Source organism: Vicugna pacos, chromosome 13 (assembly GCF_048564905.1).
Source record: "Vicugna pacos chromosome 13, VicPac4, whole genome shotgun sequence".
NCBI classification, from domain to species: domain Eukaryota; kingdom Metazoa; phylum Chordata; class Mammalia; order Artiodactyla; family Camelidae; genus Vicugna; species Vicugna pacos.
Genome location: NC_132999.1, coordinates 42,044,688 through 42,070,910, shown reverse-complemented (window position 1 = coordinate 42,070,910; position 26,223 = coordinate 42,044,688). Strand labels below are relative to the sequence as shown.

Genomic DNA, 26,223 nt, shown 5'->3' with positions numbered 1-26,223 from the left:
GATAGTGATAGGTTTACCTCTTCCTTTGAATTTTTATACTTCTAATGTTCTTAATCATAATATTGACTGATTAGATAGGACAGTATTAAACTTTAGTTATCAGTGGGCATCCTCTTTTTATTCCTTAGTTTAGAAAGAATTCTTCCAGTGTTTCTGCTTTAAGTATGAGGCATGCATACATGTATATATATGTATAGGAGTGTGTGTTGGTTCCTATTTTATTGAGTACTTTTAATCAAGAATGGATGTTGAATTTTGTCAGATGTCTTTTTAGTATCTATGGAACTAATAAAATATTTCTCTTCTTTTTAACAAACTTTGAACTAAACTTGGGTTTTTGGATTCTGTTAATGTGATGCCAGATTTCTTTTTGTTAATACTATACCTTTTTATTCAAAATGCAAAAAAGTAAGATTGATCTGATCTGCAGTCTTCTCTTTTTTTGTGCAGTCTTTTTCAAGTTTTGGTATTAATGTTTTATTTCATAAAGAACTTAGAAGTTTTCCATTTTCTAAAATGTACAACAGTTTTAAAATAGTACTGAAATTATCAGCTCTTCTAAGATTTGGTCGAATTTCCCTTTAAAATCTTGTGGCCTGGTTTGTTTTGTTTTGTTTGATTGATAGTTCTTTTAAAACTTTCATTTATTTTGTGAAAATCTGTCTGTTTAGGCTCTCTGGGTTCAGTTTCAGTACATTGTATCTTACTAGAAAATTATCTGTTTTATCTATATCTGATAATTTTTATAAAGTAGTGTCTTATTTTTAAAATTTTCTCTGTTTCTATGGTTTACCCCATTTATTTGTTTAATGTTTGTGTTTTGTCCTTTTTGCTGTTGATTAGAAGAGGTAGTAGTTTAATCAACTGAGTTTTGGGGTTTTTTTTCTGCTTCTAGCCAAAGAGCTTTTGAAATTTTTTCTTAGTTCTCTGATTTTCTGTTTTCTCACGCCTTAATTTCTATTTTAAGCTTTATAAATTTTTTCTTCTACTTTTCTTCAGTTAATTTAGTTGTGTTTCCTAACTTTTTGAACTATATTAGTAATTCATTTACTTCAATTTTTTTAATTGAAAAACATGTTTAAAACAATGAATTTTCTTCTGATCACTGTTTTAGCTATGTTCCAAAGCTTCTAATATGTAGTTTTTATTACATTCTAGAAAGACCACAAATTTTACTTATTTCCCCTGTTATCCAAATGTTGTTTGAGAAACTTTTGTAATTTTCAGATTGAAGATCTTTTTGTTTTCTGATTCTATTATAAGTTTCTAGTTTCATTGTGTTGTTAGAGAATGTGCTTTGTATTTCTACTTTTAGAATTTGTTGAGACTTTTTTTTTATAGCCTAATATGCAGTCACTTTTTGTGAAATTTCAATAGCTATTTGAAAGTAAGGTATATTCAATTACTAGGGTACAGTTAAATGAATATCAATCAGCACTTCCATTTTTATTATATTGTTTAGGTCATTTATTTCCTTGTTTATTTTAGTTTACTTGTCTCAGAATGGGAGAAATAAATTTAAACATCCTATTGTTTTTCTGTCTCTTTCTCCTTATATTTCCTGTAATTTCTGCTTTCTTAATGTTGCTGCTATATTATTGGGAGCATATGTTTACCTGTCTGTTTTCTTCATTGTGAATTGTACTCTTTACAATGATAAAGTGATTTTTTGTTTTGTTTTGGGCCAGAAGTCTACATTGTCTTACAAAATGCTCCACCTAACAAAATGCTCCAATCCATGTGGTTTGTTTTCTGTGCTTTTTATAAAAGCTAATTCTGATATTATGAAGGTTTTTTCCCTACCAGTAGTTACTTTTATACCATATGATATAATACTAATCTTTCTCTCTCTTTAAAGCAGTGTCTTTGGCTTTCCTTAATGAGAGACAATTAGATTAGCTTTATTATCTTCCTGCCCTTCTTCCGTCCCTCTCCTTTATTAACTAGTTTTAGCCAATATAGCATTATTTTATTGTTCTTTATAATTTTGCTTAAATTTTTACTACCTGACTTTCAACTTTGACTCCTATTACTATATGTGCAGTGAGTTATTCTACTTTTTATGTTTTTTCTGTCATCCATTTATTTGTACATAGTGCTATTCCTGTGTTTTTTGAGCATGTAACAGTTACTTTCCATGCTGTCACCTGTATGTTCATTTTTTTTTTATCTTAAATCTCCAATTATATGTATCAGTGCTGGCTTAAAGTCCTTTTACTGAAATTTTTTGTGTCATCTCTTGGATGTATTTTGTCCTCAAGTTGTTACTTCAGGAAGGGCTCAAATAGTAAGAGTTGAGTTTTTGTGTATTGAAAACCACTTGTTTATAGGCTTGTTCCTGAAGGGCTGCTTGGCTAGACATAAAATTATTGGCTCACACTTTCTTGAGTTTCCCATTAGATATTTTTCCACTGTCTTCTGACAATCAATGTTCAGTAGAGAAGTATCATGTCAGTTCGAGGGTTTTTTTCCTTAGAAGGGGCCTGGTTTTTTGTTTTATTTTGTTTTTTTGTCTGGTTACTGAAAGTATTTTTTACAATTATTTTACTAGTTTTTTTTTTCCTCTGTGTTGACCTTTTTGGGTCAGTTTTGTTTAAAATGTGGGATTACTTTTCAAAATGTAGATTCAACTCTTTTATCTTTTTATTTTAATGTGTCATTTTATGTCTTTGAAAACAAATTTTATCCTATTTGCTCTTTACTGTGCCTTTTGTGGTATAATTCTTACCATTTGCCCACTGTAGTTTAGTCTTTAATTTTTTAATTTAAAAAAATCTTTTTCTTCTATTTCTTTCATGAGTTCTGCAGTGCTTACTTATTTCATCTCCTTCTCTCTCTGTCTTTTTTTCATCTCCTTCTCTTGATTGTCTCTTCCCTGAGTTCTTAAATTTCTACTGAGATCTTTCTTTATAGCTGCATTAAGAATTTTTGAATTTATGTTGAAAAGTAATGTTATAATTTTTGTCTACTTTGTGGTGGAATTTTCTGTTGAGTTGTTTTTTGTTTTGTTTTGCTTTTGTCAGGGATGCTGTGCTGCTTTTTAAAATTTTCTAAATGGTGTCTTTTTATGGATACTTATCACTTTTGTCATTCTTATTTGAATGAGATGAGTTTTCCAAAATCACCTATTAGAAGAGACTGGAGTGGGAGAGGGAAGTGGATAGGACATTAGGAGCAAGGTAGTTTTCCAGATTTCTCTGCTCAAGGCTTCTGTCCTCTTATTCTGATGGGTTCTTTCTTTAAAATATAGCCACATCTCCTTTGCCTCTCAGTAAATTCCATGTTTAAGCAGCTTCTGTTACAAGGTGATACAGCTCCTGCCTTAAAGTGCCTACTCAAATGTTAACAATTACAGGATTTGTGAAGGATATATGATAGTTCTTTATACTATTCTTTTAACTTTTTCTCCAAGTTTAAAATTACAGGAGAAAAATGCATGCCTTAGTTTTAAAAGGGTAGTCAGTCTGAGATTTGTCACTTCTAGTTCACCCTCCACTCACTCTCATGACTTTTTCTACACCTCCTTTCTCAGCTTCCTTCTGTGATTCTCCCATTCAAACTCAGTTCTAAACATTGTAGTTCCCACTTAGGATGGGACCCTGTTTCTGGGAGTGAAACTGCTCTTCCTCCAGTAGGATCCTTTCATACTTCATGTCTTTCTCCCTTGCATAGGCTCTGCTAGTCCCAAGTAAAAGTACTTTTGTTTTGGGCCATATTTACTTAGAATTTGGCATTTTCAGGTTTTTATTATCTCCTAGGTTCATTGAAGATGTAGGGTTTTTTTCTTTTCTCTCTCTTTCTTTTACATTCTTTTTGTTGCTTTGCATTGAGTTCTAGGAGGAAAGTAGGAAATTTTGAAAATAAGTTGCTGGTATTTACCTACTGGAACTTAAAGTTCATCTTTGGATACTATTAAAAAATAATTTATAAATAATCTGTTTGTCAAAGAAATCACAAAGAAAATTTTAAATATTCTGAACTGAAAGATAATGAAAATAGTACATACCAGAATTGGTATGATTAGCTAAAGCAATGCTCAGAGAGAATATAAAACCTTAAATGCCTATTAGAAAAGAAGAAAAGCATAAGTGACCTATGCATTCTTCTTAATAATTTAGAAAATAACATAATTAAATGCAAAGAAAAGTAGAAGGAAATAAGAGTTAAAAACAGAAATTAATAAAATAGAAAACAAATTTTCCTCTATCCTGTAGGTAGAAAGACTTCAAAGATTTTTAAGAAGGATAGTGACATGATCATATTTGTTTTCCAGAAAGAGACCTCTGGCAGCAGTGTGGAGAATAGATAGAGGAGAAAAAACTAATCTGAGAAGCCAGTTAGGAGGCTTTTTCAATCACTAGTTCAGGTAAGAGATGGTGATGGTCTAATGTGGGATGGAGAGGAAGGAACATATTACAAAGGTTAAGTTGTAAAAATAGGCTTAAGAACCATGTCCAGAAAAAAACTTTGGGTATAATTACTGGTACATGGAACTGATTGGAAATGAATAGACCAGAAGGTTGACTAGATTATTGAAGGGATTGTTTTTTGGAAATTAAACTATAAACTTAGTGTATTACTCCAATTCAACCAGAGAAGCAGAACCAGTAGGAGATAAATAGATTGAGCTTTCACAGTCGTAGGGGCTAGCTAATCAAGTCTGAAACCCTTAGGGTAGACTGTCAAGAAGGGCAGGCTAGAACTCATGGGCGTGGGCTGAAGCTGCTGTCCATAGAAGGAAGTTACTCTCCTTGGGGATACCTCAGCCCTTTATCAAGACCTTTCAACTGACTGAATGAGGCCCACCCAGATTACCCAGGATAATCTCTGTTACTTAAAGTCAACTGATACGGACTGTAATTACATCTATAAAATACCTTCATAGTAATATCTAGATTAGTGTTTGGTTGAATAACTGGCAACTAGTAACCTAGTCAAATTGGCATATTAAAAATAAAAAATTTTGGAAAAACATACCTGGCCTGCAAAATTCTGTGATTATTCAGTCTTTCAAACAACCTTCATAGTTCCAAACCTTCAGGCTCAGTGACTATGCTGTATTAGAAACTAGTTTTCAAGGACATACTTACCAACATACATTCAGAATGTACTTATGCCAAGTATGAATTACAATGTTGAGTATGGGAGGTAGCTCTGCTGTGGCTAGTTAGTTGGCAGTATATACCGTGTATAAATAGATCAAATGTTAATATGCCTAAAGCTTGAGGATTCTATGGAACATATGGGTAGAGTCATCTAGTATGTAGTTGGAAATTCAGGTATGAAAATCTGTAGTGGTAAGAGCTAAAAGTAAAAGTTTTGGGACTTCTTAGACTATAAATCCATATTTGAAACTCTGGAAATGAAAAGACTTCTTTAGAAATAGTATTTAGATTGAAAACAGGAATGAGAAGGATAGAGTCATAGGGAATACTAGAATTTAAGGAAGGAAGAGGAACCAGTGAGCAATTAATGATTATTACAGGCAGTATGAGAGTCAAAAAATGATGTCAAGGAAACCAAGAGAGGAAACGTATTCAAAGAGTAGGTCATTTCACAGTTAAGCAGTGGGAGCTTTTCCAATAAAATCAAGAAAGACAAGGATGTCAGTACTGTGATATTTAGTTACTATTGTGTTTGCTAACTTCTGTTCTTCTTACAGGTTTTAGTCTACATGTTACTTCCTTGAGAAGCAATATTTAATACCCTTCTCCCCCGTATCCAGCCATCCCCCAGATCTGACTTATATACGTATTTCTCTTATGTATTCCCATAGCACAGTGTACTCCCCCTGTAATAGCATGTGTCACCCTGAATTATAAATATTATTCTGTGTCTCCTATCAGAATGAAAGCTCCATGAAGCTAGAGACTATCTATCCATCTTACTCATCAGTATGGGTACCCTCCATGCCTGGCACAACTCTTGGTCATATTAAGCTAAGAATGAATGAATAAAACCAAGAACACAGAGGAGGAACATTCCAAATGAGCCTGGAAAGTTTGAAAAATATTTGTAGAAATGAATGACGTTTTAACTGAGCTTTACGAAATATGATGAGTCAAGAGTTTGGATTGAAAAGGAGATACGTAGGAAAAAAAAGATTTCTGAGAAGTCTCTAAAATGTAAAACTTTATTGAAAGATGTAAGTGAAAATCTAAATGAAAGAAATATATTAGTTTTATTGAGAAGACTCAGTTTGATAAGATATCAGTTCTCCCAAAATTAATCAATAAATGCAATTTTAAGTAAAATCCCAGTAGGACATAGAGTGAAACTTGATAAGTCAGTATTAAGATTTATTTTTTAAAAAATGGAAAAATAAATGACCATTAAAAGTCAATGTAATTTTAAGGAAGAATAAAGAGGAAGGAACTACCTTCCTTATTTTAAAACTGTAACAATTATACCACACTTCCTTAACTGCAGGGACAGACAGATTAATGAAGCAAATACAAAGCCTAGAAACAAGCCCTCTGTGTGTGTGTGTGTGTGTGTGTGTGTGTGTGTGTGTGTGTGTCTGCGCACGCGCGTGTGTATAAACTTTGTTATTAAGTTGGCATTTCAGATCACTGAAGAAAGAGTGAAATATTTAATGAATGGTGTTTATACAGTTGTTAACTATATGAAAAAAATATACCCATCTCACATCATATCCCAAATTTATTTCTAGGTGAATTATAATCTAAAATTTAAAGCAAAACTTTGAAGTTCTTTCAGAGAAAAAATAAGAGACTATCTCTAATATTGAACAAAATGTAACATGTATAAAAATACTGATAAACTTGGCTGCATCAAAATTTAAAACTTGTTTTTTATTAAAAGACACATAAAGTTAAAACGCTTGGAGAATATTTACAACACATATAACCAAGAGCTTTACAGACTCTAAGGAGATTGGTAAAAAAACAGTTCACAAAAGAGGAAAACCTAATGGCCAATGAACACATGAAAATCAGATTCTCAAATTCATCAGTAATCAGGAAAATGCAAAAAAAATCAATAAGGTACCATTTCATACTATCAGATTTGTAAAAATTTTAAAGTCTTGTATCAAGTGTTGGTGAGGGTGAAGTAAAAGAAACTCACACACTGTTAGTAGGAGTATGATTTGATATAGCTACTTTGGAGAGCAGTTTTTAATACCTAGAAAAGAAGTAAAGATGAAATCAAACATCTTAAAACCCTTAATATACCATACATATATTTTGCACATGTGCCGGAGGCATTATTTGTAATAGAAAATTGGGAACAGCCTGATTCCTGTCAGTAGCAGAATAAGTAAACATTCGATTGAGTACATAAACTGTTACATCGTGGTGTACTATATAACAGTTAAATGAACCAGATCTACTTATATCAACATGGATTATTACTGAAAACAATGTTGGGGGGATGAGCAAATAGCAAAAGGATATGTTACTATTTATATAAATTTAAAACAACAAAAGTATATCCTGCATACATACAAATGCTGTAAAATTATCAAAACATAGATGAGGCAAATACACATCAGTTTCAGAATAGTAGTTCCCTTTAGGAAGAAAGAGGAAAGAAGAATGGAATAAATTGGTTGGGGTAGCGAGAAGAGATGGACTAAAAGGCTGCATGTTTCAAGAAAAATGTGAAAGCATGTTTGTGTGAACAAAGTATGTAGATAACTTTAGTTGCCATTGTGATGCAAAGAAATCAAAAGATAGGATTTTTTTTAAAGATTTGTAGTATCTTAATGAAATGAAAATAAAGCCTAAAATTTTAAATGGGTTTATTAAAGTCAATAGTATGTACTGTTGCTGTGAAAAATAGTGAGGGAAAATATTGCACTGACCACCTTACCTATTTATATTGCCTTTTTTATTTGTGTAATTTTGATTTTGCAACCCTTGCCCTCGGTATATTGCACGGAACAAAACAGCCTTTATTGAACTTGAAATCTACTGGAAAGGATTGGTATTAAACAGTATAATGAGTACAGCAAAGAAGTACTGAGTCCAATGGGACCATGTAACAAAGGAATCCATTCTGGTCTCAGTGTTTGAGGAACATTTCTCTTAGGAAGTGACAGATGGGAGCTCGGTGAAATTTGGGTTGGGGATGAGTATGGAAGAGTACTTTAAGAAAGCAAGCAATTTAATTCTAATTGCATGACTTAAATCGTGTCTTCAAAATGATTGTTTTCACGGTATTTAGTATCCTAACTCTCAACTATGTAATTAAACTTACTGAATTTTACCAATCTAAGATACAAAAAAATTTTTTTCCCATTTCATCATCTCTGAAATTGGGAGAAGTCTTACAGTGGATGGTTATCACAATTTTATCAGCAAATTTCTCTTTTAGGATGTATGAAATATTGATGTACCTTATCATCACTAGCATTTTAGAGTCAATAAAATGCAGAATATTTTTTTAGTTTAGCCTGCTTTTAGGCCTAACTCATTGGCAACATGCATTTTGTTGTTGTAATTATGCATTTTCAGAGCATTAGAGTGAATCTGGCATTTATTAGTTGTATCTCCCTGAAGATATTTTTGTTTACCACTCATGTCCCAGGTAGAATGCTAAGCATTTTACATTAATTATAGTCAGCCCTCATTACCTGGGTTCTGTGGATACTGAGGGCCGACTGTACTATGCCATTTTATGTGAGGGACTTGAGCATCCACTGATTTTTTTGATAATCTGAAGGGGATCTTGGAACCAATCTCCCACAAGATACCAAGAGACAACTGTATCTCATATGAACTTCATCACAGTTGTTTGAGTTAGGTCATACCCCCAACTGAAGTTTAGAGAGAGAAAATCTCTAAACTTTCCCTCTCTAAAGTGATTTTTCTCTTTCTAAAGGTCACATAGTTTATATTCCATATTTATATTAATTTATATGTGCTATAACCTATTAAATGTGTATTTAAATATAACCATAGTTTATATTTGAGGTTCAGTAGTTTATATTTAAATGATAGAGGTCAACTTCTCCAATTCCAAAGCTTATGCCCTTACTATTCACAGCTCTTTACTGCATTCTTAAAGAAGCAACATTCCTGGCAGACAAATCTCAGACCCAGGAAAGAGAAATGTTATTTTATTTTTATTTACTCTCTTGTGCTTTTAAGTGAAAAATAGCTTTCTATAAAATATTCACTATGTATTTTGCTGCTAGAAGGAAGTAGTCAGAACATATAAGTGGTTGTAGAATTTAGTAATTGTAATTTATGCTGCTTAAGAGTCAAAAGTTCACACTGAATATGTTTCCTTTGCAAGGAAAACAGATTTCTAGTAAGTAATTTATTAATCACAATATAAATATTGCTTGCTTCGTATGCTTGTCTTGAGTTCAGGTATAAGATCCCTAAGGTTAAGAAATAATCTGATGTTTAAAGTATTCAAATTAGTCCTCAGAAGTAGATCAAAGCAGAACATTCCTTTAGGGTAAAATGAGAGTCTAATGTCAGGCAGCAGGGCAGGAACTTTATCAACACTGGTCAAGCTAGGCGAAGTAAAGATCTCAGTACCAGGCTTAGCCAGTCTATCCTCGCATTAGAAAAACAGTATAATGGCAGCAGGAGTTCCAGTGATAGTCTTTGTCAAATCTTTTTCTTGATTCACAATGTTTCAAGTCCGATGAATATGCCCTTCATATTTGATGCACAAGGGCCTCTTGCTATCTGTATCCCTTCCATTCCCCCCTTCTTTTTTTTAATGTTAAGAAGCTTCGTGAGAAAAGGGTACACAGGAGGCAAATTTTTGATGCGTTTCACATTGGAAAAGGTATCAGCAAACCTAAATGAAAGTTTAGCTGGGTTTCTGTGCTGGAAATAATCTTCCTTCATAAATGTGAAAGTGGTGCTCTATTTTTTAAATAGCTTTAGTGAGGTTTTGTTTCCCTTGTTTTACTTTACTTTCTGATAAATTCACTCACCTTCATCTTCTAACCCTCTTTTCACTTTTTCATTTTTGCTATTATTTTTAAAAATTTTATATATATATATATATTTAATTGAACTATAGTCAGTTTACAATGTTGTGTCAATTTCTGGTGTACAGCATAAAGCTTCAGTTATACGTGAACATACATATATTCATTTTCATATTCTTTTTCACTATAGGTTACTACAAGATATTGAATATAGTTCCCTGTGCTATACAGTATGAACTTTATGTTTTTAATTTCTAATCATTTTTTATTCCTTGAATGTTATTTTATTATAGCATACTATTTTTTTAAATAGAGATATAGTAGATTTACAATATTGTGTTAATTTCTGGTATACAGCATTGTGATTAATATATATATATATATTCCTTTTCATTAGAGGCTATTACAAGGTATTGAATACAGTAGGACCTTGTAGGACCTTGTTGTTTATCTCGTTATATGTAGTAGTTAGTATCTGCAAATCCTGAACTCCCAATTTATACCTCCCCAATTGCTTCCCCCCACTAACTATTGTTTGTTTTCTGTGTCTGTGAGTCTGTCTCTTTTGCCAATCAATTCATTTGTCTTTTTTTTTTTTTTAAGATTCCACATATAAATGATGTCATATGGTATTTTTCTTCCTCTTTCTGGCTTACTTCACTTAGTATGACGATGTCCGGGTCCATCCATGTTGCCGCAAATGGCATTATTTCATTCTTTTTTATGGTTGAGTAGTCATCCATTGTGTATGTATACCACAACTTCTTTATCCAGTCACCTGTCGAAGGACATTAGGTTGCTTCCATGTCTTGGCTATTGTAAATAGTGCTGCTATAAACACTGGATGCCTGTATCTTTTCAAATTAGAGTTTCCTCCAGATATATGCCCAGGAGTGGGCTTGCTGGACTGTATGGTAAGTCTATTTTCAGTTTTTTCAGGAATCTCCATACTGTTTTCCATAGTGGCTGCACCAAATTGCATTTCCACCAACAGTGTAGGAGGATTTCCTTTTCTCCACACCCTCTCCAACATTTATCATGACTGGACTTTTTGATGATGGCCATTCTGACTGGTGTGAGGTGATCCCTCATTGTATTTTTGATTTGTATTTCTCTGATAATTAGCAATACTGAGCATTTTTTTCATGTGCCTGCCTATTGGCTATTTGTATGTGTTCATCGAAGAAATGTTTGTTTAGATCTTCTGCCCATTTTTTGATTGGGTTGTTTGTTTTTTTGTTATTGAGTTGTATAAGCTGTTTGTATATTCTGGAAATTAAGTCACATCATTTGCAAATACTCTCTCCCATTCCATAGATTGGCTTTTCTTTTGATTTATGGTTTCCTTTGCTGTGCAAAAGATTGTAAGTTTAATTAGGTCTGGGGTTTTTTTGCTTTTATTTCAGTTGCCTCTATCGACTATTCTAGGAGAACATTGCTACAATTGTATCAGAGAATGTTTTTGCCTATGTTCTCTTCTAGGAGGTTTATGATGTCTTTTCTAATTTTTTGAGGTGAAAGTGTGATAATTAGGTTTGTTTATTTTTTAACAGGGAGGTACTGGGGATTGAACCCAAGACCTCATACATGCTAAGCACATACTCTACCTCTGAGCCATACCCTCTTCCTGTGGTATTTTTTTCTTATATTTAAGGCTTTAAGCCATTTTGAGGTTTTTTTTTTTTTGAGTATGGTGTGAGGAAGTGTTCTAATTTCATTGATTTACATGCAGCTGTCCTGCTTTCTCAACACCACTTGTCAAAGAGACTGTCTTTTCTCTGTTGCACATTCTTGCCTCCTTTGTTGAAGATTAATTGACTGTAGGTGTGTGGGTTTATTTCTGGGTTCTCTATTCTGTTACATTGATCCATAATGTCTGTTTTTGTGCCATTACCTATAGCGTACTATTCTTGTTTCATATATGGTAGTAGCCTCTCTGAGCTCACTGAGAATAATTTATTTTGGAGTTTTCTTTCTCTTGCAGGAGCTTATGCTCTTTTTTTGTTTGTTTTGGTCTCTTCTATTTTGGAGGCTTTCCCGAAATATATAGTATCCTTGATTATTTATTCATGATGCAGTGGGAGTCTAAAACACTGACTAGATACTCTGAGTGCATCAGTGGGGCCTGTTGACTTTGAGCTTTATCATAGCATAACTTCAGTGGTTTAATATTGGGGTACTAATATTACGGATAATATTCGTATCCTTAGGTCTTTATTCTTGCCTTCAAATTACCCAAAGATGAGTCTTCCAAACTCCTGCCTGAAGAATAGTAGTTTCATTGCCTGCATTCTGGAAGCCAGGTTAGGGATTCTGGCTTGGGAATTGTCTGCACTCAGTATTTAATATTTATGGTTATTTAATTTCTTGTTTGGGGTACAGTCCTGTGCCCTCAACTGTATCTGACATCCTCTCTCCAAAAAGTCTTTTACTTTTTCCAGAAAACAGACCTACAGATTATGCCAGGATGAAGAAGGGGCAGTTGTTCAGCAATATGGATGGAGCTGGACAAGGGATCTAGGACTCTACCTGCTTCTCAAACAGCTTTCCTCTTTATTTTTCTGCACTACCCTCATACTTTTAGCACCGGTTTCAGAGGTACCTAGTACTACCATTTCTCATGCCTTTTGAGGATTCTGTAGTGTAAATGCAGTTGATTCTTATCTTTCCAAACATAGCTGGACTGGGATTTCATTTTCTTGGATCTGTTGTGTCAGTCACAACTTGTCCACTTGCTTTTCATCAGCTACAATGCTGATGCCTTTGTTTTCTGTTCTCCTTTCCTTCTAGGTTTATGTCTTCTTTTTTTTTTTAAATTTGTTACCATAGTTATAGTGGAGTTTGGGGAAGGATGAAATGAGCTGCTTGTAGTTCATCTGCTATCTTAACCCAGGATCTGTTCTTAAAAGACAGGCTTTATCTAGTTCATCTCTAAATTCCAATCCGGAAAGGAGTTCCTGATATAGTAGGTACTTGATGAATGTTTAGATGAATGATTAAGTCTTGTTTTATATCTGTAAACTCAGTTGGTAACAAGTTTGTGCTGGAAGCCTAATTTCTTGCCACCTGGACCTCTCAGTAGGGCTTATTAAGTGTCCTCATGATGTTGTAGTTAGCTTCCTCTGTAACAGGTAATCCATGACAGAGCAGAGCAGAAGCTGTAATGACATTAAGGCCTAGCAAAGTTACATTCTGCCATTTTTATAATGTCCTGTTAATTATACAAATCAATTATATTCAGTGTAGGAGAGACTTACACAAAGATGTGAATCCCATGAGGCCAGGCTTATTATCAGGGAACATCTTGGAGGCAGGCTACCACACAAAATTTCTGTCTTAATCTAGAGAAGAACAAATTAAACCCCAAATAAGTAGAAGGTAAGAAATGATAATCAAATCAAAAATTAATTAAGTAAAAAAATAGTACAGAAAAATGAATGAAACAAAAAAGTTGGTTCTTTTAAAAAAAAAAGTTAATAAAATTAATAAACTCCTAGCAAGAGTAATCAAGAAAAACAGAAAAAAACAGATTACTAGCATCAGGAATGAAAGAGGAGGTTATCACTAAAGGTTCTTCAGTTTTGAAAGATTAGTAAGGGAATGTTAGAAACAATGTTATATCAATTAATTTGATAACCTAAACACAACTTTACAAAAATTGGCTTAAAGAAAATTGATTGTAATAGCCTCATATCTACTAAGGAAATTTAACTCATAATCTTTTCTAACAAAGAAAACTCCAGTCCCAAATGATTTCACTGGTGATTTTTATCTAACATTTAGAGAAAAATAATACCAATCTTTCACAAATTATTTCAGAAAACAGAAGAGGAAAGGCTTTTCAACGTAATTTTATGAGGCTAGTATACTCCTGAATCTGACACCTGACAAAAACAATACAATCCTCTCAATAGACAGAAGTTCCTTGACACATTTTAACATTTTCATGATAAAAATTTACAACAAACTAGCAATAAAAGGAAACTTTTTCAGCCTGGTCAAAGCATCTAGAAAAACATACAGGCATTGTCATACTAAATGATAAAAAGAGTGAATGCTTTTGCTGTAAGATTAAGAACAAGTCAAGGATACTGGCTCTCACTATTTCTATCCAACATTGTGCTGGTATTTCAAGAAAAATAAAGGCATAATGTTGTAAAGGAAGTAATATGACTATCTCTGTTTGCAGGAGACATACTTGTCTACATAAAAAATCCTGAGAAATCTACCCTCTCCCCCAGAAAACCCTACTAGAATTAATAGATGAATTTAGCAAGATCACAAGATACTAGTTGTATATGCAAAACATAATACTAGCAATATAATAAGAAATAATACCAGCATTCAACAATGGGAAAAATGAAAAACATATGTACCATTTTTAATAATATACAAAAATGTAGTATTTAGGAATAGATTTAAAGAGAGACGTTTAAGGCCTCTACCCTGAAGACTACAAAGCTAAGAAGGATAAGGAAGATACAAGTAAACAGAGATACCATATACTTGGCCCAGTGGACCCAAATTATTTCAATATCCATTATCATCCCCGGGTTGATCTGTGTACTCAACATAATCTGAAAGTCTCATCAGACTTCTTAAAAAATACGTAAGCTGGCAAGCTGATTCTAAGATTTATATGGAAATGCAAAAAAACCTAGAATAGCCAAAACCATTTTGAAGACGAACAGAGTTAGAGGATTTATAATACCTGATTTCAAGTTGTGCTGTAAACTACAGTAATCGAAACTGTGATACTGGGGTTATAGATGGACATATAAATCAAGTTTCCGAATAACTGTATATACTACACTTAGTCAAAAGGCTAAGGAGCAATTAAAATAGACACGGAAGTAGACCCACTCATGTGGTTGATTGGTATTTAACAAAGAGGCCAAGATAATTCACGGGGAAAGAATAGTCTTCTCAGTAAATGATGCTAGAACAACTGGGTATTTGTATGAAAAAAAAATATTAACTGCTGTTTCACACCATACTCAAAAATTCAAACTATATCACAGGCAAAAACATAAAAGCTAAAACTTTAAAAAAAGGAAAGATATTTATGTCCTTGAGGTAGACAAAGATTTCCTAATACATTGGAAACCTCATCTAAATGAAAACCCTCTCGACACTGTTAAGAAGATGAAAAGGCAAGCTACCTGTGGGGAGAAAATATTTACGTAACACATCTGAACAAAAGACTTGTATCCAGAATATATGAAAAACTTGCTAACTCACAGACAATTTTAAAAAGTGGTCAAAAGCAGATATTTCACAGAAGAATATGGGAATGGCCGATAAGCACTTGTGAAGATGCTGAACATCAATGGTCATCTAAAAAATGCAGATAAGAACCACAGTGAGATATCACTTTGCACCCATTAGATTGACTAATTTAAAAAGACTGGCAATATCAGGTGTTCTCAAGGATATGGAGCAATTAAAAATGGTAGGAGTGTAAAACTGTACAACCACTTTGAAAAATATTTTGGCAGATTCTTTTAAATTTAAACATTTTCTTGCTGTGTGTCCCACCAATTCTATTTTTAGAACCTTCTCCAAGAAAAATGAAAACATAGTTCCATGCAAAGATTTGTGCATGTATATTTACATGTTCATAATAACTAGGAATTGGAAACAACCCAAATGCCCAGCAACAGGTGAACTGAGAAACAAGTAATGATTTATTTATACAATGAAGGACTACCCAGCAATTAAAAAAACTAACTACTGATTTATACAATGGTATGGATGAATCTCAATTAAGATGTGCAAAAGAAGCTAGATGAAATGGTATGTATAGTATAATTCCATTTATATGGAATTCTAGAATCATTTAATCTATTATGAAAGGAATCAGATAAGTGGTTGCCTGGGGCAGATGTGAAAGGAACTGATTACATACAGACAGGAAAGTACTTTCTGGGGCAATGACATGTTCTGTCTTAATTGGGGTGGTCATAGCATAGATGTATATACATTTGTCAAAATTGTTGAATTTTACAATTAAAATGCATTTTATTATATGTAAGTTATACCTCAGATTGTTTTTTAAGTGAAATATCACTGCACATCCACCAGAAGAGCTAATATTCAAGTCTAACAATGCCAACGATGAAAATTTGGTACAACAGTGACTCTTACGTGCTGCTTGTGAGAGGGTCATTTGTTAGAAGCACTTTGGAAGAGTTTGGCATTATCTAGTAAAGTTAGAAATACACATCCTTCATGACTCATAAATTCTCCTAGATAATCGCCTTTTCTACTAGAGAAGTATATGTGTGTGTGCATCAGAAAGACCATCTATAAGATTATTCATAAAGTTAATCTTAGTAACCAAAGGAAAGTACCAGTACAAACTGTCCACCAACATTAGAGTGGATAAATTATTTCGTCAATAAAGTTTTTAGGCAGAACAATGAAAATGAAGAAACTAGTTACATTTAATACAGATGAGTTAGAAACAATCTTTAGCAAAAGTCTCAAAAAAGATTACATGCTTTTTATGTTTCCAGTTACGTAAAGTTTAAGAACTAGGAAAACTAAATTGTGGTACTTTGTGATCTGTACTTATGTTGTAATTCTATAAAGAAAAGGAAATGATTACCATCCTTTTGGTTACCTTAAGAAGAAAGAGAGGAAGTTAAAGTTGGGAAGGGGCTAGGGAAGAAGCTTCTAGGATACTCGCAGTATTTGGTTCTTGATGTGAATGTTGGTTATGTGGACATTCACTTTATAATTTAAGTGACACATTTATGTTTTATACACCAATAAATATGTGATATTTTATATTAAAAATAGAAAAAAATCCTTTAATCAGTATCTCCAGAGTATTATGTTAATAATATTTTGCTAGGTGATAATAGGAAATGCAAAGATGTTTAACATGACCTCCAAAGTGCTCACTATTACCATAAAGAGGCAATCTGTAATAAGTGGTCTTAATTTCTGTTCTTACACCTTCAGGCATGGAAGTACTTATAAAATTGAGGCACATAACTCAAGAGGTTAAAGTATGAGTGTGGTTATGTTTTTAACAGGATCTAACATTATTTACTGCTTTATTTTATACTCTTATTTTGGACCTAGACTCATTTGATACTTGTAGTCCTAGTTATCTTAAATATGGCAAATATTTATTATTTTCTTTTTTCTCATGTTATTTTACTTGTGTCCTAACAGAAATTTTTAGTTTTGACATAGTGAAAAGCAAACTCAAGAATCCTAATGTCTTCTTCATGGACCATTCTCCTGTACAGTGTCTTTGAGTTAGTTTACATTGACAAAATGATTTTGCCAAGAATTAAAATCTCAGTAGATAGTGAACAAAAGACATAAGTAAACAATTCTTCAAAAAAGAGAAAAAGAGCTCTGATGAACTCCTGCCATCTTCTGGGCATAAATAGGTACCTTACATTAAATGCTGGACCTAAAATTAAAATCAATTTCATTTCAAACTTACCCTTTCCTTGTTATTTTAATACTGCTTACCATGAAAAGAAGAAAATAAACCTAGTTTAAAAAAACAACATGTGACAGTAAGTTACGAAAGATTAAAGGATCCATTTCCAACAGTGACAAAATTTTTTATCAGTGAATAAATCTATTAAAAGATATGTGAGTTATAAGGTATAGCATAAAACCTTAATGAAATTGGAGTGACATTAATAAATTATGTTCATGAATTGAAAGACTAGCCCACTAGTATTCCAGTCTAGTTTCGTAAATTATTTTGCCCTAATTGGATATCATACATGTGTAGATACTTGCAATCTAAGTAGTTGGTAATATTTCATTTTCTACCAAACTCATCTCAAGTTTTTTATTTCTTAATTTTATTTATCTCAATTCTAACGCTTGCCCATTAGTTTTAATTATATAACCTAGTACAAATTTATCCAATTTGATAAATGATTATTTAGGTTGTTTCCTTTCTTTTTATTATTAAAAATGGTGCATCAGCTGCCTTATTCATGTCACTTTTAACAGATATGGAATTTTTCTAGAGTATATATTCCAATAGAGTAAAATTGTTAGTTTGAAAATTATGCTCATCTTCAAACTTACTTTAAATTACCATTTGCTCCTAACTGCATCAGTTTATATTCCTGCAGTCTATATGAGAGCTTTCATTCTTCATTCTTCTTTTGGCTTGTTGTCAGTTTGTGTTACCAGTCTTGAATTTTTTGCCTATCTTGACTGGTGTAAAAATGATAGCTCAGTATAGTTTTTATGTGTATTTCCTTAATTACAAATAAAATAATTAGTGAAAATTTGTTTTTTGACATTTAGATTTTCTCTTCTATGAAATGCCAAGTCTTATCTTTTGCCGTTTTTATTGTATTATCTTGATTTGTAGGAACTCATTACATATTATGGATAATAATCATTTGTTACATGTATTACACATATCCAATCTATAGCCTGGGTTTTTTTGGGTTTTTTTGGTTTTGTTTATGATATCTTTTATATTTTGTTTAAATTCTTTCTTGCCTCCAAATCATAAAGATGTTCTATATTTTCCTCTAAATGTTTGTTTTTCTTTTCATATTTAGTTCTCTGGAGAAGAATTTGTTTTTGTATATGGTATGAGGCACGCTTTCAAGTCTATTCTGCTGGTTAGTGTTTTTGTTCCCGCGGTCTCTTGACTTGAATAGGATTATAACAAATCCTGATGAATGATAGATAAGATTTCATTCTTTAAAACTGTCTTGGTTATTCTTGTTTCATTGCTCTTTCATTTTAATTTTAGTATCAACTTCTTAAGTTCCAGAGGTCAAGGGGGTTATATCTTGTTGGTATTTTGATTGAAATTGCTTTGAATTTGCAGATTAATTTATGTAATTAATTTTTAATTACATTAAAAAGGTACATTACTTCATTTATTTAGCTCTTGTGTAATAGTGAAGTTTCCTGTTACTTCTATAGGTCTTATACATCTTTTGTTTAGATTTCATCCCAAGTGTCTTACGTTTTTTGTTGTGATATTAAATGGTATTTTTAGCTAACTTTTTTTTGGACGGGCAGGTAATTAGGTTTATTTATTTATTCATTAATGGAGGCACTGGGGATTGAACCCAGGATCTTGTGCATGCTAAGCATGCACCCTACTGCTGAGCTATACCCTCCCCTCAAGTAATATCTTTTCTTAATTACATCTTAAGTTGATTGCTAGTGTGTAAGAATGTAATTTATTTTTATATATTGATTTTAAATCTAGCAACTTGCTGAACTCTTATTCTAGAATTTATAAAATATTGGGTTTTCTATTTAGACAGTCATAATATAAATAATAATAATTTCATTTCTCCCTTTCCAGTCATTTTACCTTTTATGTCTGTTAACTTGCATTACTATGCTCACTAGGACTTTCTATTAAATGAAGTTGAATTTACCATAGATTTTTGGTGGATAACTTTAATTGAGGAAGCTCTTTTCTAGTCCTGGTACAGTGAGAGTTTTAGTTGTGGTCCTAAATTTTATCTAATGCATTTTGGGGGGGCCATCATCTATAGAAATAATCGTATGTTTATTTCCTTGTTGCCATATATTAATGTAGTATATTTTGTTAGTAGGTTTTTAAAATATTAAATGTAAATACTACTTTTTCAATTAAACTCAGCTCATTTATGAAAGGGGAAGAAGGAATAAAATGCACATTTATGTAAGTTTATAAAATGCTTAGGATTCAACCAAAGGGTAGAGAGGCACATCCTTTTCTCATTAAAATTCATGCCTATTTCAGCTGTACTCACTGATTTCATCCCGTCTTTTGTAAGAACTTTTCTTCAGTAGCTTTAATTTTTACCTCAAGTGTCCACATTACTGTAGAGAAGATGATAAACTTTAAAATGATTAGAAGCATAGTGGGATAAATACTAGGGAAAATTAATAGAATGTTGAACAGGGTAAACGATGTTAGTAGTTTCAACTCTGTGATATAAGACACATGAGAGCTAGTATTATAATAATCCAGTGAAGAAAATTTACCTGTAGGATTAAAGGAAAAATAAAATAAGCATGTTACCATGTATTTATTTTTCTTTATCTATTTTTTGAATTAACACAGAAGCAATTATGTGGTTATTTGATATGTATCCTGCCAGCCTTGTTTTATGCACAATATTCTCACGTTTTTAATAGAAGAATATAATGTATACATTTTTTAAAGTACTGTGGGTTTGAGTAAGATATCCAGAATGCTGATATAATCTTATCAGTTGCTCTTTTTTTTTAATTAGTTATAAATTGTAGAGGTATTTCTAAAGTTTATTTGGATGGAAGTGTAGCAATGCGTATTGATTCCTCTTAAATCTTTCCTACAGAAGTACCATGGTTGTGCGCTTATACACAGACACAAACAAGCAGGACATTCATTGGACCGTCTTTCTGTAATGGTGAAAAACAAAACCAAAATAATTATCCATCATTAGGGACATGAAGTACATCCATACAATGAGAGATCCTACAGCTGTGAAAAGAAAGATATAACTCCATATTGGTACATATAGATCTGTCTCTAAGATATATAATAAGAAAAAAGAAATCAAAGCCCAAAATAGTGTTTCTCATGTTCTATCATTTGTGTTCTCTTTCATTAAGAGAAGAACAGAATATATATTCACTTAATTATCATGCACTGAAACGGCAGAATTATATGAAGCCATTAAAAAGAAAGTATTGATATGGAAAGATCTCTAAGATATACTGTTAATTTTTAAAATAATAATAAAGCAAGTCATAGAACATACTATCTGATCTCATGTTTAAAAAAGTATATTTTTATCTGTATTTTTTCATTTTTCATTTTTATTAGAATTGTTACAATATGACTGCACATATATAATATATTGCATGTAAATACATATATACAATATACTGCACATATTTTTTCAATTTACGTATATGTAGTGTTCATTGTTTCTAAGAACAGTTTAGAACTTTAGCTTTTTAAACTTACATTGTTATCAAAGGAATAAAGCCAACCACATATTTCTAAGTACTTATTAAAAGAACAGGATATATACATACCTAACTTAATAATGGTTACTTCTTAAAAATACTTGAAGACCAGAAGTCTTTACTGTGCATATCTGTATTGTTTAATTTTTTTATGATGAGACTTCATTCATATATTATTTCTGTAATAAAGGAAAAAGTAATATCTGCTCACTATTTAAAAATGAAGATTTAAAGATAAAATTAAAAAGAAGAAGATTTTAAGTATTCACAGTAGCCTTACCACTCTGAGATAACTACTGTTAAAGCCTTGATAAATACCTTTCAGAGATGACATTTTGTGGAAGATACTTAATCCTAAACCAGGGAGAAGGAGAGACAAAGCTCCACAGTGGGCATGTTTTTTAAGTAGAAAAATAACATGAAAGCATGTAGCTTATTGTCTGTCATGGTTTTGATTTTCATTGTATCCCCAGTGCTTTTATAGCACATAATATCCGTCAGTAAGTATGTGTGTAAGAAATGAGTGATGCTGATCTACTCCCTGTGTTGAAGCTCTTCCGGTGCTAAAACCCAAGGGTAAGAAATCATACTTGTTGGCTGTTAGAAGACTGCTGACTGTAACTAGATAACATTGGGCAAATAACCCTCACTATTACTACATCTTGCTTGGATTAGCACACGTAACATTTAATACCACTCTCTTCTCACATCTGTGTAAGACATGGAAAGCTCTTATTAGAATAGATAAGCCATCTAGGGTGGCACAGAAAGCTTTGTTTAAGAAAAAATACCTAACCTCATCTGCTAAGTTGCTCTAGCCTTTGTCTCTTTACAGGCCTTGTCTCATAGCCAGAACACTGCTCTGTAATGTAGTAGGGAATGGAATGTTTCACTTACCCGTGATGAAAAAGGTAGATTATAAAAACTGTAATATTAGGCTTTTCTGTTGTACTTATCTTCCAGTCACACAGGTCAAATTAAAACTGCTTAATCTTAGAAATATTTTTATATGTGTATAAGTATATATAAAAGGGTAATTTTATTTTTTTAACTTTTTTCTCCTTTTTCAGTTTTATTAGGTAGAATTATTACAGTTCAATTGCACATACACATTATATTGCATGTAAACACATATATACAGTATACTGCACTTTGTTTTAGTTTACATATATGTACTAATTATTGTTTCTAAAAACAGATTAGAGCTTTAGCTTTTTAAACTTATATAGTTACCAAAGAAATAAAGCCAACTACAAAATAAGAATCAACAGAATGCGGTAATCCAATCATAAAGGACAGTCAAATGTGCTTACACATATTCAAGAAATCAATCGTCTTAGTTATAAATAATAAGTAGTTCATTTGTGTCCTTATTATTATTGTTACTAAAAGGGTAATTTAAAGTCTATGATTAGTTAATTATCATGAAGCCTGAGATCAAATTTTTGAATTTTTTTAAGGAAACAGTAATTTGTATTATTTGTGTTTTTCTTCTTAGTTTCTGCCACTGCCTTCTACAAAGCACAACCTGTAATTCAGTTCATGTGTGAAGTTCTTGACATTCATAATATTGATGAGCAACCAAGACCTCTGACTGATTCTCATCGGGTAAAATTCACCAAAGAGATAAAAGGTGAATTAATTAACATTTGGAACAACTTAAGTATAAAATGCATGAATATAACAAACTTTCGTTGAAAGTTTTTTAAGTTAAAATCTTTTCATGTAACATCACCAGTAAAAATGTAGATTGATTATAAAATGTCACGTTAAATTCATTACCATAACATCTTAGGTAGTGTTTCAATGAAAGAAATACCAAGTAATGAAATTAATATTGATACTAACTAGTTTTTTGTTAATATTTTCTTTTACTAGCTGAAGAGATGAATATCTCATGGGAAAATGCTTCTATGATATTGTTAAAAATAGGAAGCTTATTCCAAAAACATTGTTACTTCAGAACTGGAGCCATTCTTTGAACATATTCTAATATAATGACTTCTTTATTTTTCTGAAATGATAGCAGAATATTGTGGATATGGGGCTAGCTTGTTTCATGTGTTATTCTAGAATTAAAACTTAGTTATTTCATATGCATTGTACAGTTGACCATTAATCTTGCCTCTTTTAGTTAGTAGCTAAAATTTATACAGTGGTGTTGCATCATATGTATATTTTACTAATATAAATTCATCTCTAAATGGTCTTCCAAAGATAAAAAGAAAAAATTAATTTCAATTGTATTCTAAAATTTATATTTTGCATATATTTATTCTTTATATATTTGTACATTTTTATGTACATATACAGTTTTATGTGCAAACCCATATAAACTGTACTTTATCAGCAATTTAGGGGATTTTTTCAAGAGGAATCTCCCCCACCCCTTGGGTTTCTTTTTTTTTTTTTTTTCCCTACTTTTTTTTTAATGCAAGTACTGGGGATTGAACCCAGGACATCATGCATGCAGAGCACACACTGTACCACTGAGCTGTTACCCTCCCCAAGAATAATTTGATTATGTAAAATCCTTGCCTTGTTCATAACTTTAGAACCTAATCCTCATATAAGATGTGACTCCACTGTATTTAGTTCTTTATTATTTAGACACAAAGAGAAATTAGATATTCTCTAATTAGAATGAGTAGGATAAATTCTTCTTATCATGTTAGATCTTAAATAGTCAGAAATACTTGTGTTGTTTTATTTTAAGGTTTTACCTATTTGCTGCAGATAATTTTCAGCTTGTGGTTTGAATGAAGTATTAAAGTTTGTTCTTTGAACATCTTTCAGTTCCCCAAATCAATTAGTGTAGCTGAATACATCTTACTTGCTCCAGTAATCATTTTTTGCCATTCAGTAACCAGGAGAGAGAGAGTCACTGTAATAAAACATTAAAAGGAAAATCCTTCCTTCTTTGAAAATAAGCATCCATTTATCACAATTTATTTAAGTGTCAGAATAAGAAAGTGTTATATATTCTCGTATTGCAGTCATAGCGTTGTCCTTTCATAATCTGTATTAACTGCACAGTTCGCATTGTTAGGAGGTAGTGCATTACCCACCATTAATATGTGATCATCTAAATGCCATGGTTTCCCATGGAGTTGCTGCTTAGTTACCACCTCTGATATCATGAAGTCACTTACATTATTTTGCGGTAACTATGCAATCAACTCATATCACCACTCTATCACAGAAAATACAAGATGTACAGAACAAGGATTCAACTGCTGCCCGAAGAGCATGGACTCGATCTTAACGTCAACTGCTCAGGGGGCCAAAGAAATGACTGAAAATATGACTAGACAAAGCATAATAAAGTTGATGTTATAGTGAAGGTAAAGCCAAGTTTATAGGTTAAATTATTTGATTTATTAAAAGCCAAAAACATTTTTGGTTGGATGGAGGGTTTGGGGAGGGATCTGGGCAGAGAATTATCTAGTCCATTTTTTTTTTTTATTTAACTTTTTGCTAACCCCTGAATTTGGACCTAATCCTTGGCAATTATGACCATAGATTTGGGTTAGAGAAATCTGAGTTGGATCTAATTGACAAACTGATGGTTTTTTCCTCTATTCAAAGTCAAGAAGGCTTTTTCTAAAGAGGACTCTTTAAAGTACATCATGTATTCCTACCTCAGTAACTCAGAATCAAATTTACATATTCTGTGTTGTATATTTAGGTTTAATTTTTAGTTGACATGAGAAATTTGATAACTGTTAAATAGTGATACAAAGTATGCTATAATGAATAGATTTTCTTGTACTATACACATTTGACTCCAGTTGAACTTTTTTCTAAATATTTAATAATAACTTTAGGATGGTTTCCTTGTGCAATAATTCATCATAGTTAAGCAGCAGAAATAATGGGGGAAGTGTATGGTAAAAGTACCATATGTATGTAAAAGTGTCAATTTATTCTTGATAAAAAGTTATGTAGTAGGTTTGCAGAATCTTACTGATTTTTTTTTAATTCATGGGGGAGATTTGAAAAGAAATTGCTAAGTGGTGTAGTTAATAGAAATTTGTTTTAAATTTTTCTATCATGTTTTCACCCTAAATATTTTTATATCTTGCTTTCTTCATAAAGATAGTTACTAATAAAAATTATTTCTCACTGATTCAATTACGAGTACTTCTCAAGAAAACCCCTTACCTATCTAGTACAGTGACAATGTGTCCATTTAACATCTTAATTTATGGTGATATATCAGAAGAAAATATTACTGATTGAACTTTGTGTTTTGTACTGCAGTTGGTAGATAGGAAAATAAGTTATACTATATCAGGATTTCTCAACCTTGACATTATTGATATTTTGGGCTGGATAATTCTTTGTTGTGGTTGGGGATGGGAGGCAGTGGTGTCCTATGCATTGTAGAATAATTTAGCAGCATCCCTAGATCCAAGTATTCCTAAATCTAGCATCCACTAGATGCCAATAGCACCCCACAGTCATGACAATCAAAAATGTCTTCAGACATTATCACACAGATGTTTCCTGGAGGATAGAATCACCTCTGATTAATAACCACTTCACTGTAGGATTCACAAATGTAGAAGGGAAATAATACAAAAATAATAACCATTAACACTATCAGGGAACTCAGAGTTGTATGCCATCTACCCCTTTTTAGATTTTCCTCCTTTGAAGTGTAGGCCTTATAAATAGAGTTGCTTATCTGTGACCAGTAGCCACTGTGTTTGCTTGTTAGTTCTTTAGGTAGTTCTAAGACTGCATTGGCCAGTGTGGTAGCCACTAGCCACGTGTAGCTGTTTAAATTTAAATTTTAATTAATTAAAATTTCAGATTTTCAGTCACACTAGCTATATTTCATGTGCTCAGTAACACATATTGCTATTGATTTTAGTGCAGATATAGAACATTTCATCATCTCAGAAAATTCTGTTGAACGTCACTGCTTAGGAAAATTCATTCCAAATAATTTCAGCTAATGGTTTAAAAGCCTATGGCTTCACTTTTCTAAAGTAGACCTGGGATCCTCAAACCCTTAGGGTCCACAGATGGATACAGGGATCCAGGAACATCTAAAACCATATGCTAAATTATGTGTATGTGCATTTTTCTGAGAGTTTATTGCCTCCATCAGATTCTCAATGGGCTCATTGATTCCATAAGAATGTCTGCATCATCTGTTCTAGGAATTATTTTGGTTACATTTCATTTCTAATAGTCAGTAGTAAAAGAGCTATGTTACTATATTATGCTTCAACAAAGGGCCTGGGGGAGGTTTTTTTTGTTTTTTTTTTGTTTGTTTGTTTTTTCTTCCTGCTTTAAAAATCTTTGAAGGACTTTCTTCTTGAGCTTTA

The 26,223-nt window shown here is 32.2% G+C and overlaps 1 protein-coding gene across 2 annotated transcripts in view; it reads left to right on the top strand.

The window, feature by feature from the left end:
- LOC102541657 (protein argonaute-3) overlaps positions 1 to 26,223 on the top strand; it is a 96,188-nt gene that overhangs the window by 35,808 nt on the left and 34,157 nt on the right. The window contains exons 1-2 of one of the 2 annotated variants that reach the window (XM_072974802.1): positions 4,282 to 4,366; positions 22,383 to 22,517. In XM_072974802.1, the coding sequence (XP_072830903.1) occupies positions 22,427 to 22,517 (91 nt within the window). In that variant the 5' untranslated portion in view covers positions 4,282 to 4,366; positions 22,383 to 22,426. Of the gene's footprint in view, positions 1 to 4,281; positions 4,367 to 22,382; positions 22,518 to 26,223 lie in introns of those variants that run through there. The other variant, XM_006212689.4, reaches the window with a different exon arrangement.